At 31.9% G+C, this 19,414-nt stretch overlaps 1 protein-coding gene across 1 annotated transcript in view; it reads left to right on the plus strand.

Annotated features, from left to right (window-relative positions):
• LOC129219213 (E3 ubiquitin-protein ligase NRDP1-like) overlaps positions 1 to 18,236 on the plus strand; it is a 28,978-nt gene extending 10,742 nt beyond the window's left edge. Inside the window, exons 4-6 of the mRNA XM_054853537.1 lie at positions 1,482 to 1,592; positions 10,761 to 10,852; positions 17,873 to 18,236. Coding sequence (XP_054709512.1) covers positions 1,482 to 1,592; positions 10,761 to 10,852; positions 17,873 to 18,218 — 549 coding nt within the window. The 3' untranslated portion in view covers positions 18,219 to 18,236. The remainder of the gene's footprint in view (positions 1 to 1,481; positions 1,593 to 10,760; positions 10,853 to 17,872) is intronic.
• Positions 18,237 to 19,414: the final 1,178 nt, after the last annotated feature.

The following is a 19,414-nucleotide window of genomic DNA, read 5'->3' on the forward strand; positions in this document are numbered from 1 at the left end:
AAAATGCAAATCAAAGACAACCGATTTATGAAAAGGGTATTTTTGAAATGTGAGAATTTCAGTTATGTATTTCAAAGTAAAAGAATATCTTTGTTCTCAAAAAAAAAAAAAGAAAAAGAAAAAAAAGAGCTGATGTGTGCATCACATGACTTCATTTTATGCTAATTTAATGATAATAGTGGCTTTGGAGTAAGAAAAGAAACACTTTAAATGTTTTTACCCCATGCTTGTTGCGAACTGAGGCAAAAAAAAAAAAAAAAAAAAAAATTATACAGATTAATTTTCCCAATATTGGACATTTTAATGTGATTCAATGGTTAACTGTCTAAATATCACAACAATTGCCAAAAATTAAAAAAAAAGCCAAAATTTGTTGCCAGGTTGGCGAAAAAACTTGGTGACCAAAAGCTTTTCAATATCTCTCCAAGTGTTTGCAGTGGTTTATAACACCACTTGAATTTGCATTGAAATTAACAATGATTTCCCTCCAAAAAGGTGTAAATGACCCCCTTTGGAACATCCGATTGCAACCAAAAGAGGTGCACAACTAGACTCCACTAGTAGTCTACGTACCAAATTTCAATTTTCTAGGATGTACCATTTTTGAGTTATGCGAGATAAATACGTACATACGGATGTCACAAGAAAACTAGATGTAATTAATTCCAGGATCGTCAAAATGGATATTAATGGATATTTTGGGTCTCTATACGCTCTCAGGCATATATCCACGTATGATCGGGTTGAAAAAAAACTCAATATTCATTCGGGGACAAGCACAATGGAAATTAAGGCTGATTTTTGGGTGAAATTTTTTTCGTGATTAGAATACTTCCTCTACTTCTTAAAAGGAAGTAAAAAGAGGATTCTTTTACTGAGAGAAAGATAAGTAATCAATTTTCATAAAATATAAGACTCGCACATCTCTTTTACAGAGACCCCTGCTGCAAAAATATATATTTAGTTATACCACAAGTGAAGTAAAAACGTTATTTAGTTGTGCAGAAATCTGTTTCTGTGATGTTGAATCAAATAAAAAGTAATAATCAGTAAGTTACTGCTCTCAAGCCAGGGCTGAGGCAGAACCACATACGAATTAACAACAGCTCGGTTGTGACATCCAGACACTGCTGTTTCATCCATGTTATGGACTTGTCAGCCTAGAACAGCCTATAATTGAGCTGGAGGTTTTACTTTTTTGCATAATCTGTGCCAAAAGATATTTATTTTTTAATGTGAATGATTTTAGTATGGTAGAAAGTATAACATGTTTTATTCTAGAGTATTGTTGTTTCAGACTTAGTAAGGTTTTCAGGTTCTTGAGCTATACATATTTTTATTGAGCTGTTTCAATTTTACAAACCTTTGTAATGTTTTTGTATCATAAAAAAGGATGACAAAAAAGATTTTTACAAACACATTATTACAGTATGAGCTTTATAGAACATAATTATGCAGCACTTTAAAAATATTTTTTCTAGGACCACAACTGTGTCAGAGAAGTGAGAATAATGCTTCAAACCCAGCAGTACAGAATTAATGAGATGCAGTGCGCTATCAATGAAATCAGAAGAGAAATTGGTTTGATGAAGGTGAACTGTATCATCAAAGTACTGCATTTTTCTCTATCTGTTTCTTTACACTTCCTATACCTTATCACTAAGTTTCCAATTCATTTTTCCACTAATTTTTTGTTTCATATTTTTTTTACGTTTTAAAATGCTAAAATATATGATTTTGATTGAATTAAGTCCTTGTTTAGTTTTTAATAAGCTGTACTGTAAAATAATCCTGTATTATGTCCTCATCTTGTAAATAGAATTTGATATTCCCGTGCATCAACCAACATCCTGCTAAAATCGAGGGTGACCAAATTTTCTCACTTGGTCTTTTTGCAGCATGCCTGAAAATAGATTATCTTGAAAACTTATAAATTGTCATATAAAGAGTCAAGAAAAAAAAGTTAAAATGCGAAAAATTAATTGACAGTTGTTTGGAAAAGTGAATGCAAATGAAATTTTACATACAGAATATCTCTAAATTCAAAGATCACCTGATTCCATTATTAACAACTTTCTCAAGAATGAAACAGTTTGCAGTTTTCCTGATAAAAATTATATTGTTTTGATTTGTCCTGGTTTTTAGCTTTTTGTCTTGATATTCCGAATTTTATATACATACAGTGGCCACTGCTGATATGATTCACGGTTGTTTGTAACAGTTTTGATTCCATGAAGCAGCTGATTCAATAAAGCGGCTAATTTAAAAAAGCTGGATTTAATCTATTTTTCACAATTTAATTTCATTAAAGCAGTTGATTCAATTAACCGGCGTCCACTATATATATATATATATATATATATATATATATATATATATATATATATATATATATATATACAGTCGAACCTCATTATCAGGACACCTTTGGGACTGTTAACAAAGTGTCGTCATAGCTGGAGCAACGTCATAACCGGAATAGTTTAAAAATTCATAACTAAACAGTAGTTAACAATAAAATTAGATTTAATGAAGAAATTAATAGTGTATATATATATATGTTTTTAATTAAATTTAACTAATGTACATTTGAATTATTAGTGATTATAACAAAAATTACTTAAAAAAAAAACTTCACTTATTATTTTTTTTTTTTCCAATTCTACAATGCACCAATAAGTGTTTGCTAAACTTTTGAATAATATTTTTAACACTCCTCCTTTCCACAAAATTATCAGCAAAAGAGAAACCAATTCCAGACTCTTTACGTTTGTCTTCAATTTGATTAGATTTTTACGGCTAAGCACTACCATTCTAAGGTCAAAAACCCTTTCTAATTCTTTTATCCACTTTAGAGTTGTGTGTTCCTTTCAATCTAATGAGGAGCTCTATCACTTTTCTCCCTTGGGAGAAGCTTGTAGTGACCACCCACAGCTTGAGGTAGCTATGGTCTTTCTCTTCTCTTGATGTTTCCCTCGTCCAGTATTACAATCCACCTGCTTTGAATTCCTTTCTATTATCCCTGTTGTCAAAGTCTGAAACCTGTACCTTTCAGAACTTATCTACTCGACCCCTGCCATTCTTGAGATGTCATGCCTGGTCAAATCTCTTTTCAAAGTCTGAAGTTCCTATCACAAACATTTTCAGATGTTTTCATCATTTTACTGAAAATTTTTCAATTACAAAGAAGTATTTGATCCAGTCTGTGCACTTGAAGTGTCGTCAAAACCGGAGTTGCACCAAAAAAACTCGTAAAATCCGGAGTCACTAAACATTAAAATCATATGGCATAAGTTCAGGACTTTGAAAAAGTGAGCTGAAGTAATTAAAGTTTGAAAATCACTAATTTCCCTTAAATTCTTACTCTCAGCTCATAGGGTTTGTTAATCTCTGACTGCAATTGCAAGGTTAGAACAGATCTAACAGTTGCTCAAAGTTGTCTTAGGAAATGAAATTCAATCAAGACTAAAACAGATCCAATCATTGCAACTAGACTTTAAATCGCGGAAACCTCAAATTTGCTACAGCGACTGCGCATGCACACGGACTTAGCTCATTGGGCTTTCTGTTTTAAGATTCCCATAATGCTGTCCCCCCCCCCCCCCGATGTTTTGCCGATACGAAATTTCCTTCCCCCTGTTTTTCAGTTTTGATATATTTAGGGGGGGGGGGGGTTAAATGTCAGTGGGAAACTGGGGTTAAACCATTAGAGTATTTTGCGTGACATATTATATGAAACTATAAGCATATGAATATGATACATCTTACTTTATAATTGAAAGCGAAAAATAACCCTTTTTTATTAGTTTGCTTATTTTCTAAATTAATGCATTTTTCACAAACATAACACATTATGAATTGAAAATATATGAAATAAGTGTTTCGATATTCTTGTTTTGCAGTAATTTGTTAACAGACAAAATTTTTGCAATTAATTTAATCAAGACTTTTTAAGAGCTAAGTCCGTGTGCATCATGCGCAGTCACTGTGGCAAATTTGGGATATCCACCATTTGACTTCGAGTACAGTTGTATAGCTCTTCTGACACTTTCAAATTTAAAATATTTAATGGCTTAGTTTTTCTTTTTGCTTGGTAAAACATGCGTTATTTCGTCTTTATAATGAACTTTTAAACAAAACTAGGCATTAAACAAGACAAAGACCTCCATCAAAAGAAAGATAAATCTCCAAACAATTAAAATTATCCCATAAAACGTAAAAAACTTAAAAACGTATATACAATGATTTTTCTTAAAACGTAAATACGATTTAAGAAAAAAGTCATAAAATAAAAAGTGAAAAGCTAGATTAAAATAGCCCGCAAGCTGTAAAACATTTTAAAAGACCTTCATGAAAATGTTAAATAATCCGTCAAATAAAGAAACTAATAGAATTTATTGCAAAGTTGTAAAATACTCAAAAACAATATAATTTAAAATATAGTATTTTATTATCCAAGAAGTGTTCTATGCAACAGAGAGGATACAAGGATTGCACTAAAATTTAAATAGCCCAATTCTCGCAGAACGAACATAGAATCTAAATGGTCAGAAAATAACTTGACGTAAAATTAGGCTTGCCATTAATTGTTCCTTAAAAATACAAAACAGGGTTGTTTCAATTGAACATTTTCTGACTTGAAGTTCTCATTTCTAAAAATACAGACAAAATAATAGTATCAATGCAAAAAGATGTGATATCTCATCAAAAACAACCCTGTTGTAAAAATTTCCCTGCTAAGAAAACCTTTAACTTTTCCACACAAAAAAGAAGGCCTTCATCCTAAACCCCAAAACCCTCAGCCTTAAAAAGTAATGATATCTAGTTTGCCCGCCAAGTATCTGCCAAATTATCATCCTCCCTGTTCTCCTCTTTCATGACGTCTACTGCCGTTAGAACTTCCTCCCACCTTCAACTCTTCAGAAATATGGATAGATCCTTTAAATTGTTTATCCTGTTTGGCAGGAAGCTTTTTGCTCACCAAGCAACCACTTCACTTTGAAAAGCTTTTCGCCTAACAGGATAAAAAATTTAAAGGATCTATCCATATTTCTGAAGAGTTGAAGGTGGGAGGAGGTTCTAACGGAAGTAGATGTGATGAAAGAGGAGAACAGGGTGGATGATAGTTTGGCAGTTACTTGGCGGACAAACTAGATATCATAACTTTTTAAGGCTGAGTGTTTTGGGGTTTAGGATGAAGGCCTTCTTTTTTTGTGCGGAAAAGTGAAAGGTTTTCTTGGCGGGGAAATTTTTACAACAGGGTTGTTTTTGTTGATATATATATATATATAGAGCTCAGAAGTGTTTATCTGTCAAAAAACCCTAATTCACCTAAAAACAATTAAATTCTCTCGGAATCAGTTCCATACAAGCACTAAGTCTATGTTTTGCTGAAGTTCATTCTTATGGTTCAGAGGACAAATATAATATTCTTCTTTGGAATTGTTATTTACTTTATATAATAACTTGTTGCATTTGATTAGTACCCTCCCCGCCCCCCCATTTTCTCCCCACGTTGCCACCGTGAGTTACTAGTTTCTTTGGAAGCATTAAATCGAAATTATTGATGCAAGTTTACATTTAGAGCCTGCCTTTTCTTTTCCACATTAATTTTTAAACCATCGACTATTAAAATGAAATAAGAAATGAACTATTAATACATTAGAAATCACTCTGGAATAAACTATACTCGTGCTTAGTGATTGTAATATCTATATATCAAATACCTGTATTTACTGAGGTAAAATACCAGTATTTTCGGTATTAGCTGATGATAATAAAAAATTTAATAAAAGAGTTTTCAATTTATTTATTAGAATACATTGTTATTTTCAATGTGCATTTCACATAAAGATGAAAGAGAACCAAAATTAATTTGATGACTGTGAAAGCATGAATTAATAGGATATCACTACATGAAAAGAAGCACAGACAAAATGATATTTTCATCACTAGATGAATTTCATATTTGTACGTTTATGTACACCATGTTTTTATCTCTTCCACTTTCTTGATTACTCATTTGGAATTTTGTAAATGTTAGTAGTACTTCATGTTTTTTTTTTTTTTTTTTTTTTTTTTTTTTTTTTTAAACATTGTTTCGACTGTTGAATTTTGAGAAAACAATTTTCTTTTTATTTTAGCATAGTAAATCACAATTTGTTGTCACTTGTATTAGTGTACTGTCCTGTCTTGCTATTTAACTGCATATATTGTAAGATAATGTGTAGCAATTGTATAGTGCCTTGAAAAATTGCAGAGGAAAGTGTACTGGAAAATACTTTCAGACATTCAAATTATTGTAAACTTTAAAAAGAAAACAGAAACGTTAAAACTAAGATGAAATTTCGTTAAGTTCGTCATAGATTTTAAAGCAGAGTTAGAAAAAAGTAAACAGAAACCTATCTTGAGCAAGCGGAAATAGTTGAAGATGATGTTGATATTGAAAATAATCGTCCCTCAAAGAAAAATTACAGCTATACTCGACTGCAAGCTTACTTGGCAATGGAGAAATAAGCTAAGGCCACGCGAAAGAAATAGTTCCTAGCATTTTGTCCAATATTTGGGTGAAATTACGCTCTTCACTTTAGAAATCCGATAAGTTAGTTAAACCCAGGCATACCTAACCTTTTTTGTCATAATTTCTGTCAATTGTTAAATATTTTCAGTTTTACGAGCAGTGCGGAGCATTTCATCCATTTTAATCAAATGAGCCAGCCAATAGCAGCTCATAGACACATGGCGATCTCCTATTATTCTCAAAGTAGGTAGGGTAGGTAGCTAGTAAGTGATGTTTTCTCTGCTAACTCGGTTTTCCTTCTGCTCGTTGTGACGTCACTGCCAAGTAACTTTGCAAACAAGTATATAGGTATAAATAAAACAACATACTACACACACACACAAAAAAAAAAGTTACATTCAAAACCAGCATGCATGATACCGAAATATTTGAAGCTGAAGGACTTTGAGGCAATTAAGGAGGTTTATCACACATTCTTAACAGTACCACCCACCAGCATGAATTCAGAAAGAGTGTTTTCAACTACAGGAAATTCGTGCACTAAATGAGTTCCGGTCTTAGTGACGGTTCAATCTGCGATTTTTTATTGGAATATTTGTTCCGTCACCGAATACAGTTGGCTCTCTGTTTAATGACGCTCTTTTTAACGACTTTCTCTATTTAAAGGCGACTTTTCACAGTCCCAGGTGTTCCACTGTAGTTTAAAAAGCATTCTATTTAAGGATGCATTCTCCTTCAGGATGATTTTTTGTGGTCCCTTTAAAGTTGTTAAATAGAGAACCAACTGTATTTGTTCACAATATATTTGCATAATTCACTTTTTACACAAATCTATGAAATATGTAAAGAAACAATATGTTTTTGAACGTTTTTAGAGAAATTTTTAATTCTAATGTTCCTGTATCAGGTTTTAGAAAATACTGAATACATGCATTGCATTTTTGGTCTGGTATTGCAATCACTACACATGCTGCACTGGTAACTATCTAGTGGTCCGAAAGTGGGTGCACATCAACTTAATTTTCTACATTATGTTAGTTATGGTTGAATGTTTGTTATTCACAGTTACTTTGCAGTCATTGAATCACCATTCATTAGATCCTTTCATTGAAAGGGTAACCAGCACTTCTTTGAGAAAAGCCTGTTTAGGAATATTCTTTAATCTTCTGAAAATAATCATAGGTTTCAGTTTGTCCCCATTTGCTTACACACTCAAAACTACTGTGTTGTGTGACTTTTCTTTTCCAGTTGTTTTAAAAGGAACTATGTTCATACTTTTAGAAGTCAAAGGTTCGTCTAGTTGTCAATTGTAATGACTATGTAACTTGTATCAATGTTATTTTACACCTCATCAAAAAAAAAAAAAAAAAAGAAAGCTTAGCATTGGCTATACTGATTAGAGTTCCATTAAGTAAACACTTGCAAAAAATTTCTCAAACAAACCAGACAATGCAATCGACCAGACAGCAGAGTTATCACATCCAGAGACAGCATTTTTGTTGTTTTACAATTCATCAGACTGGAATAATCACTAACCCAACTGGAGGCTGATATCATCTCATTGAAGCTGAGAGCGCCAACAAACTGGTAGATTAAGTAAATTTATCTCACCAGTCAATGTCTTGACCAGATCTCTGTTTTCTTGTTTTCCATCTAATCATTTTAAGAACTCTGTTTGAACTTTAATTTGCAAGCTTGAAAGTAGTCAGGGGTTGACTTGTTCTTGCTGGATGCATGAGACCAATGCGTTAGGTTCAGCCACAAGAAAAGTATGCACTTCTCTCACAATGTTAGTAATTATGTATGTCAATGTATGCTACTAACAATGTTTGTAGGAGTTTTAGTCTCAGCCTTCCAACCATCAAAGTAAAGGCTCTTTATTGGTTAATTTAGGTTAGGGAAAATCAAGCTGCAGGGAAATGGAATCCAATTGCACTTGTAATCCATTTCCATTTTATAGTTGTTTTCCATTCAACAAAAGGAATGAAAATTTTATGTCTAAAATCTAAAAAATCTGCTTATTGTACTGAATTTATGCCCCATTTCAAGCACAAAGGAAGGCATTTTTGCTCTCTCCAAGATTACTTAACTGACCTTTTGAGGTTTGAACATCAAATTTCTTCTCAGTTGACATCTTTCAGAGCAAAAATATGACTTTTTTACTGTATTGAAAATTGGAGACCATTTTAGTGCATTTGCTTGAAGTTTTGATAGCATACTTCTCACAGATATCATTTGATAAAAAAAATAGTGATATGAAATTTCCCTGTGTAGCTTGGGAAAAATCTGGACAGAAAATATGTAAACCAATGATCATACTTTCCCTCTCAGGGAAGAGAGAGTTAAGGTCAGAAATTCAAATTTTACCAACCTTAAATTGAATGTTAGATTTTTTCATGAATATTCATGAAAAAATATGCAAAAATTGTAAAAATAATTCTAGTTTGCATTCATATGTTAATTGCATAGTTCTTTTTCTTTTTGAATATTTATGAGAAAAACTGAACATTGAACTTAAGGTTTGTGAAAATTCAAATTTCAAACTTGACTCCTTCCTCCATATCTTGAAATATATATTCAATTTGAATAAAACTTTTCTTAAAGTAATAACAAACATTTTGTTTTTATAGTTTTGTTTTTATTATGCTAAATATGTTTGTGATACTCCTGTGGCAGCTGTGACCATAGAGCAGAAGACCTGCAAGCTGTTAAAAAGTACACACACACACACAGATAGAATATCAATCTCTTAATGATAGAAATTTTGATTAGAAAGTATCTTTTGAGAATCTTACTTTAATTTTAAAAACAGATTAATTACTACAAGATTTTAAGGGTGAAATTACATTTGAGTAGGTTATGGTGTTATGGCCAAAAAAAAATTTTTTTTCTTTCATTGTAGCCCATATGAGGCAGTGAGAAGCAAAGGGATGTTTGTGGCAAAATTAAAAATTTGGTGATAACCAGTACACATGGTAGCTGAATTTCTCCTCTGTCTTGGGGCAAGGGATGGTACTAGTAGCCCTGGTAGTTGCTCCTATACAGCATGATTTAGAAAAAAAATTCAATGAAAGCCTACCTAGGAGCAAATCTTTAAACGTGTTTTACTTAAAACTTGAAAATGTCCATTTGCATCCTTTTCTTCTCACTGCCTCATATGGTATTTTAAAATTATTTTCATTTGTATTTTTACTGCATATAGTTTAAATATCTTTTTCTAATTTGAAACTTCTCTTCTTATTGTGTCAGTGTTATTTACTTAGACTGTAAGTACATGGTCTGTTAAAATGTGTTTCAAGGTTTCAAAGTAGACTCCTTCTAAGTCTATATATAGTTTCCAATGAGCTTTCCAAAAATACAGGAATCAAGGAAAGGTATTTTCGTGAACCTTGTTTTCGTCTCCCTTGCAAGCTGCGTTTGTTGAGCAAAAGATTGCCATCATATTTTGCACAAAACTTAATATATCCGCATTGGAAACTTTTTTCATGATGGAGAGCCTTTATTAATGATAGTTTGGGGTTTTAACAGACATAAACAATTTTTGAAGGCAGTGAAAAGGTCAGCGATGAAGCTTTGCTCTGGAAGGCATCAACAACATCCGGATATAAAATTGTGACTGAAATCTTGAAGTCATAGTGTCTGTTGACTGTTTTAATAGCACAGACATACAAGCATTAAACATTCTAAATAGCACTGTGCTAGAGTTTGTAATAAATAATCTGCAGGTCTGAAAGAAGTGAAACTAATGACCAGTCTCTTGGCCAATATACAAAGGTTTCAACAATTCACTAGCCACCCTAAAGTTCTGATGTAACTCTCCTCAACTTATTCTTGTTCCTCTACAACAAAATTATCCTGAAAATACATCATTTTGAGATATTTGACTAAGCCTAGAAGTTTGCCTCAAGGCTTTGAAGGAAATTTCGGAAATGGTCAACTATGGCTCTTTCAATGCCCAGAAATCTCATTAGAACCCCAATATCAACTAAGGAGGAGTCTATTTTTAAACCTTTTTATTGTATTTTAATTCTTGGATCAATGATTGTCTTCTAATCAACTCACTAATGCTATTTTCTGGACATACCATGTATTTATGTATCTTGTAAGGGTGAAGAGTAGATAGTTATCTTTAAATTTTCACACCAAAATCTCTAAAGTTTTACTGATTGGTTGTGAAGTTATTGTATAAAGTTTATGAGGTTGTTTTTGTACTGACTTTAGTTTTCTTATATCTTGTTAGACTTACATGCAAGACTGTGTGCGTGCTATAAGATTGGCTAATCCAAGTATTCCAGCTGTAGTTGAGTCATTAGAACAAGATGAAACAGTGAGGTAAAGTTAAAACGTTTTAAAAGCTTTATATAGGTGCCACATTTTTGATGAGCTTGAAGATTTTGAATTTAATTAATTTGAATTAGTTTACTGGATTATAAAATCCAATTTACATGAATTAAAATGCTACATAAATCTGCACTATTCTAAGCTGCTTCATTTAGTATATGTATATGGAACAGTCATTGTAAATAAGAATGGTCATTGTAAATAGATATTTCAAGTTGTTGTGTAAAAGAATGATCTAACAGGTATCTTTGTTGCATTTTTGAAATTTTAAAATTAGTTTTAGTTGAGTTAGTTTAAGTGACGGAGACCATAAGTAAGGGTAACTACATTCTACATTAGTTATTTTCCTTTTCAACTATCAAAAGATGTAATTAAAAAAAAAAAATCAACAAAATTTTTTTTAGCTTTGAATGCAGTACATGACATTACAGTGCAGAGTCCCCCCTTATCTGCCACTACATGTGGTTTAACTAGTCAAATGAGCCCCCCTGGCTTGTTTATTATTCCAACCGGGAACCCAGCAACCCTCATTTAGTATCCCTAGAAGTATTAATTTGGAAAGGGAGCTTGGAGGACTTCGTGATCAAGACATATTTAATGTGCCCAGTAGTTTCAGTTAGTTTTAGTTACTAAGCACTCAGGATCTTTGACTGACTGGCATCAAGCCTGGGCCCTCCAATCACGAGTCCCAAGTCTTACCGATCAGGCCATTATTACTTAGTGCATTAAAACTCTCCAAATTAATAATTTATAATGTAGCATTTAATTTCTTCAATAAGTTGCAAGATTTCCTAGATGCAATAAACTGAGCAATACTGTCATGGGAAGGTCAAGGGCAGTGTCTGCAAATTTTTAATTTTTCATTCATTTTCATTTTTGTCAGCAGGTAAAGGGCTTGTAAAGCTGCAAATATTTCATTCTTCATACTTTTGCATTTCTGTCATCTATTGATCATTAGCTTTATTGTACAAGCTTGCTTACTTGGTTTGCAGAAAAAAACGTCAAATTCCAACATATCCCTATTGTTAATATTGATAACAAAACACGTTTCTTCAAATATTTTGAAAACTTATTTCTGTAGATACTGCTGATTATCTACCCATAGCAGCATTGTATTTTCGCTTTATTGTACAAGCTTGCTTATTTGTTTTCCACTGAAGATAAAGCATGAGGAATTTTAGCATTTCCCTATTGTAAGCATTTTTGGAATCCAAAACCCTTTTCTTCAAATATCTCAAAAACTCATTTCTGTAGATACTACCCTTTACCTGCCCGCAGCAGTATAGGTTTGTAATATTAGGGGACTAGAAAATTATTTCTTTTATTTCAAACAAATAAATTCTAACCAAGTTTTTGTTTTTCTAACCGGTGATGTAATTTCTCTCATTATGAATTAACTCTTGCCATAAAGTTTGCAAAATTTCAATCCTTAATTGACTCAAATAAATTGATCTTTGAGCAAAGTATCTGGAGATGGCAGTTTAGATATGAGCCAAGTTTTTATGTTTGTTTTTGCCATAAAGAGATTTGAAAAGAGAAATGGGTGGAGCAATGTTTAAGTAGCAGTAGTAATGATGGGTGAGGCTTCTATCTGAAATTCACAAATTTTCTCTGGAGTTATTGAGTCTTGCACATGTACTCTTGCATAATCATCTTTCAGAATCTTACCTATTCTGTTGACAGTCACTGGAATATACTTACCTGACATTGCACCAACTAGTTTTCCTTGGTTCCTATTGTTACAGCGCTTGCTAAGTGAAAAAAACTTGAAAATTTGCTTGCTGTCCAAAATGCTATCTGGATCTCTAGATATTCCTATTTCTTTCTTTAACTTCCCTATCAGTGACATAAACCTTCCAAGGTCATCGAAATCTGAATAGTTAATCCTGATTTTTAGATTTACTCTACTTACAGCTTTAGATCTGCACTTCCTTCTTGATTTTTAGATCGGTTGTTTCTTATCCCACGTGGCATACAGAAACATCTAGACCAAGTTCATGAACCTATGCATTTTCAGTCCCTCTAAAACGGCAGAAGGATTGAAGTGCAGTGTATCATAGCCATTGCAGGAAAATATTTTCATGATAAAGGTGGAAAATGCAGCTTTAGGAAATCTATGACTGTGAGGCACCAAAGGTTGAAGTTTGACTTTGCCTCATGCCTGTAGACTTTAGCTGAGTATAATGGAGTAGCCTTCACGCCTTGAGTAGCCATACCAGGAGTATACACGCCCAATAATCTTCACCCACTCTGCCCAGGTCCGTCCCTTCATCATGTTTTTAGATCTTTCTCACTTTATGAATTTTAGCTCTGCATTACTTATGTACGTGAATAAACAACTGCACTAGTCTTGAAAAAATTCTCCCCCCTCCCCTCCTGCCCCATGTGGATTTTTGAAGTAACCAAGTTTAATCTGTTGCAGGTATTCTGTTTCTATGATTTGCTCGAATATGTGTATAATCCGTTTGCAATAATGAGGACCCTTTTAGCTTTTACATGCATCTTTTTCTAACACTGTGGTCATTTGTGCTATAGTTTAAATGTATGCGAATGTTATTGATATCTTTTAGCTATTGCATTCACTAGCATTGTTTTTACCTAGTTTGCTTATCTTCCATAAATTTCCTTATCTGTGGTTACCATGCCACCTTATTCTGCGGATAATTGGGAGCGTTCACTGTACTTTCTGGTCACTCCAATGCATCTGTTACTGTATACTAAATTTGCTCTAATATTGTTCCCAAGATAAACTATTGTGGTTCATTAAAACAAATACCAACATTAACTGTAAATAAATAAGAACAATGCAAGTTATGAGAAAAATTTGTTAATTATTGTTTATTTCTAATTTGTAAAATAAAAATATGAAGAATTGTCCTTTATTTAGATTTTTATATGACTATGGTGTGGCTTTAAAGTGCCTACCAAGAGCAGTTTAGTTGATATGAGATTAAACTTTACATTTCTTTTTTCACTTCTGTCAAAATTTCATTGAATGTTTATTCTTATATCTTTTTATAATTTTTCAATCTTGAAAACGTTGCCCCAAAAAAAGTCAAGAATTTTCCATATTTAAACTGTGGTAAATATTTTTGATTTGTCATTTGGAATAACATTCACAACAATTTGGCACTGTAATTAGAGCACCTCTATCATCTCATTTTGATAAATGTGTTGAAAAATCTTACTTGTATTTGAAACCAAGACTGACTCTAACTCCCTAACAGTCATGCCTGTTTCTAGTGAAGTCGAAAGGACCAAATACAGTTATTTGATTCCCCCCCCCTCGAATTCCTAAGAGAAGCATTTTATTTAGGCATAACTTTTGAAGATCTAGTTGGTTTTATTGATTAAAAAAAAGTGGGGTGAAGAAATTGTATTTTACAGATTGTATATGGGCAATTCCACGGGTAACTGACTGACATTCACAGAGCAAAACGATAAGTATTTTGAAACATAAACCACAAAATATTAATTTTTAAAAAGATATTTTCTCCTCGCTTATTGTACTTTTTAAGCTGAATTTTATGGTATAATTGAATTTCCAAAATACATATTGGGTGATTTTAGAAAAATTGTTAAGAGCTTGGTAACTGATTCACATGAATGCAACTTACGTGAAAAGTAATGCTGATTCAATAAGAGGTTTTTCTGAAAGTAAACAAAATTTTTATTAAATTCAAATCAGGATCAAAGAATAAACTTTCAGCCTATGGCATTTGAGTTGGAAAATATTGCTACAATAAAGAACTACAGTAATCAGAACTGCTTGGTAACTGACTGACATTTCTGAAATTTTCTAAATATGCTAATGCAAATGTTTAAAATTATTCTTTTTAAATTATTTAAAATTATTATATTCTATATAAAATATATATAAAATTAAAAAAAATATTTAAAAAAATGTTAAAAGTTTCTAAACCTTAAAACTACCAAAGAATACTCATCCTCCGTTGTAAAATGAAGACAAAAAGTTATAAAATATTTAGAAAATGAAAATAAAAATAAAGAAAATGATGCTGTTACAAAAAAAAAAAAAAAAAAAAAAAAAAAAAAAAAAAAAAAAAACAGATAACTGATGGACTTATATTTGAAGAGGCAAAAAGAATGTTTGGAGTCTGATGCAGTAAAACCTGTGAAGTTGACCACCCTTGTAAGTTGACCACCTGTCTCAATTGACCCCTTTTTTCAGTCACGGAATTAGCCCTTATCATATAAATCAACCTTTGTAAGTTGACCACTAAAGTAGTGCACCGCAAGTGCTCAATTTACACAGGTTTCACTGTATTTTTTCACTTTTAAAGTTGCCTATGAACTTTCAGAAAAAGCAGAAGTGTTAAGAGATATAACATTTCATTTTGTAGTCAAGCAAATAGTTTGATGAAGTCTGTATGAGAAAAAGAGCCCCAAATAGAACAAATAGAAAAAGAAATGAATGAAAAATTTGAGGAACTGAAAAATTAAAACTGTCTCATTAAAAAAAGCATTCAGCATGACAGACGCGTTTTGTTACGAGTTGTACTATTGTTAAGAGTTGTACTATTTTTCTTTGAATTTGTTGTTATAGTCAACTGTAAAAAAAATGCTCCTTTTTTAAATTTATTTAAGTTTGATCATTTTAACTCGAGGAAATAAAAAGTAAGTAAATACAGTCGAACCTCCACATATCAATGTAGCAAATTGCCTGGAAAAATTCGATACATAGAAACAATCTCAATTTGTCATAAAAACCTCCTAAAATATTAAACTTAAAGCTAAATTTTGCCAACTGTAATGCTGTGTCATGTTTTTGAGTGAGTTTTCTGTAAAGTTTCAGTACTTTTATTACAGCTTTCGGATTTCTTATAATAGCTCAAATTCTGCTTGCGGAAATATTAAATTTATCAGAAATGACATTTATGCACCTTCATACATCTTCATTCTTTGGCAATTCAACTTTTCAAGAGAAAGGTAAAAAATCAGTTTACTTGACTTGAATGATTTCCACTGAAGCTAAAAAGGCAAGGAATGATAATCAACAGACAATAGGGATAAACTTGAAACTAAACAGTAAACTTGAACTAATTTGACTGTATTATGGTTACAACTAAGATTTGAAATAAACTTGAGGGAACTTAAGAACTTCAGAACGGGACAGTGACCTATATGCGCACCCCATAACCCCGGATTGCTTGTGAATTTCGAAGCAACCTTTAGTGAACATAACTTTCTCCCCCTTCATTTTTCATGAGACAAACAGACTAAAAGAAGAAAAAAAAATCTAGGAATGTATCAAATGTTTTTGATATACAGAGATTTTTTTCGATATACAGAAACATTTTTTCTATGTAATGGAGATGGGATTTCGATGTGTAGAAATTTTGATATATGGAGGTTCGACTGTAGTTATTTTAGGGGTGTTTGTGATCCCAAACTTTTGGGTTGCTGTTTCAAAAATTTTAGGCTGAAAAACATTCTAAAACTGGAAAATAAAAAAAAAAAAAACCTTTTGAAATGGCTTTTTTCAATGATGGTGAATGATTTTTGTATGTATATTTGAAGAATTTTTTTCCGGATGGGTGGGGGGGGGGGGGGTTGAGCGTCCTCATAGTTTCTGAAAATTTCACACTGTCTTCAGAAAATTTAACTTGAGTCCACTATCACCCCTGCAGTTATTATTATTATTATTTTTGGAAATTGTAGCTATTAGATCGTCATCTCAGAGCAACAGTAGGATATCTTAGTGTAATTATTGGGATTAGATGTCGTACTGTTGGTCTGAATGGACGATATAAAGAAAGTTTTGTGTGAGTTCAATTATCCTCCGTATTTGTTCCATGGGTGGTGTCACATGTAATATTCAACTTCAAAATTTAAATAATAAAAAGAAAACTGAGTAGTAATAAGAATTTTGAATCCAGCAAGTGCAGTGCAAGCAAGTTCTTACTTTTTCTTTTACAAATACAACTGTAATTGCAATGTTGGCCTTACATTCTGTTAGTTCTTTATTCTCTCTGATTTTTTTTTTTTTGCTTTAAAATCATGTTTTTTTTTCACCCATGATACAAAGGATTCAATCAAATATCCTAAGGGTACATTATAAGTTAAGAGGGTTTTTTAGCTTTAATCAAGGGAAGTATGAAAGTGACTTCTTAGCATTTCATTTCATATTTTCTGTTGAAGTGTTTATTTAACTCAAGACCAATAATTAATGTGTAGTGTGTTTGCTTCAGAGAGTTCCAAGGAGGGGGAGGTCTGATGGGTCCTGCATGTACTTAAGTAAGAACTTTTTTATTCCTCATTAATGTGCTTTCTTTTTGAATTAAAATACGGTTACTCAGCCTTCAAACTCAATTAAAATTTAAAGTTTTGACTGGATAGCATCGCGTACCCCCAGGGGTCCGTGGACCACAGATTGGGGAAACTGGTTTAACCTTTTTACCCATTTTTCTTTTCTTTTTTCTGAAGTACTGTTTTTGTGTGATTTCCAGTAAATATTAGAATACATGTAGTTTTAGAATCAGTATATATTTTAAAAGTTGATAATTGCACTGATTTCTGCTAAAGTTTAACGCTGGAGAAATATAATAAACATGTGTTAAATATACCTATTAAGTATGCTTTGTAACTATACAAAACTACATTTATTATATTGTGGGAAGTAAGTAAAGTAAACTAGAAACAAAAAAATAGGAACTTGTATCTCTCATCTTGTACAGTATTGTATGTCACCTATACTTTTTTATTATTTTAAGAAGTGTTCTATCACTACAATTTAAATACTTTTGGCATTTTATTAAAGTATTGATTGTGCAAGTGTTAAAAAATTATTTTCGTGTTTTGTTTCAGCATTTTGAAGCATTGTACAATGTTGTAGAAATAAAAAAAAAAGGGGGGGGGGAGGGTATTTTTTTAAAAGTTGTTTTATTTTCATTTTAACTTTTGAGTGGGAACCATGTCATGTTATTGAACTTAATTAAATTAATGTACATAGGATTTCTTGCTAAGTAATCATATTCCCTTTTTCCCCAGGTGGGCCAACTCTTTGCAAAGAGCTCGAGTCACTCGTTGGGGTGGAATGATATCTACACCAGACTCTGTTTTGCAAACTTTGGTAAGGAGAGCTTTATCTGAAAGTGGATGTCCTCCTCATGTTACTGCTGAGCTTATGGAAAATGCACATGAAAGAAGATGGCCTCCTGGGTTAAGTACTTTAGAAACACGCCAAACAAATAGAAGGTACTATGAAAATTATGTGTGTAAAAGAATTCCTGGGAAGCAGGCTGTTGTTGTGATGGCTATTGATAATCCACATATGAATGATGATATGGTGCTTGAACCTGGATTAGTTATGATTTTTGCTCATGGTATTGAATGATGTCCAGCTCTTGCAATACATAGCTTCATAACAAGGACATTTGTTTTTCATTTTTTATTACTTTTTATATTGTAACAGGGTGGAAATATTTTGCAAAAATTTTTTTTTTTGCAAATTTAATATACATTTGAAAAATGTGAAAGTCATAAGTGATATTTTGTGTATTTCAATACCAAAGCAAATGAAGAAAATGTATAGGAAAGTGTGTTGCATTATCAGCCCATATTTTCCAAGAAAAAATCTGGTGCGACTTTTTTTAAATGTTCATTTTAAAATATTTTAAAAAGCAAATTAGCAGAAAAAAAGACAAAATATAAAAAAAAGCTTAGTTAAAAGTAATTTAGGTGTAAGTTAAATTATGACAATTTGTAAAATTTCCATGTTGCTTCTTTCTTTACTCTGCTGTTTTTTAATGTATACATGTTCTTATTTTTTTTTCAAGAAAAGAATGGGTATTTTTAAAAGTCAATTTCTCAAGGTAACATTGTGTATTTTTAATACAGAAACATGCTGGACTGCAGAAACTGCTTGAGCCAGACTGACTCAACAAAACTTGAGATTGTGGGAAAACTTTAAAATACCCCCTTTTTTAAAACGAAGTCAGCTTGAATTTATTAATTTGTGTGGTCAATTTTTATTGAAATATGTTTTGATTCTAACTTCATTTTAAAAAAAGAAAAACACTAAATACACTCAAACCTGTTTTTGTGCAAATTTTTTTTTTGTGCTTTATATGAAAATTTCAATCAGTTTGGGACTCAATTGACGAAATTATTTATAAAACAAGTGCGAGATGGTATCTTCAAGTGATGACAAGGGCAACCAGATTGCAGGTCACTGTGACCTCCGAAAAATTTCCTTATTGAAGAAATTTTGTCAAAATATTCAGCAAAATTATCATCACGTGGTTTGTTTTGATTTCTTTTAAAGAAGCAATTCCTAGTTATTTTGTAAGTTTTGGGTTGTTTTCTACATGAGACTGTTTTTATGTGGTCCTTATCCATCACATAAATTTTTTTTTAAAACTGTGTCGCAAAAACAACTTTTTTATAGCTACTTGTGAAGTTTTGAACAATTTTTTTAATGAGATTTTTTTTTAAATTCAGTGTTCCTATCCACCAAAATAAAAACAGGTTTGGGTGCACTGTTTTTGAAAATATAACTTTTTAATCTGTCACAGTTGTGAATTTCAATTG

This window comes from Uloborus diversus, chromosome 3 (genome assembly GCF_026930045.1).
Source record: "Uloborus diversus isolate 005 chromosome 3, Udiv.v.3.1, whole genome shotgun sequence".
NCBI classification, from domain to species: domain Eukaryota; kingdom Metazoa; phylum Arthropoda; class Arachnida; order Araneae; family Uloboridae; genus Uloborus; species Uloborus diversus.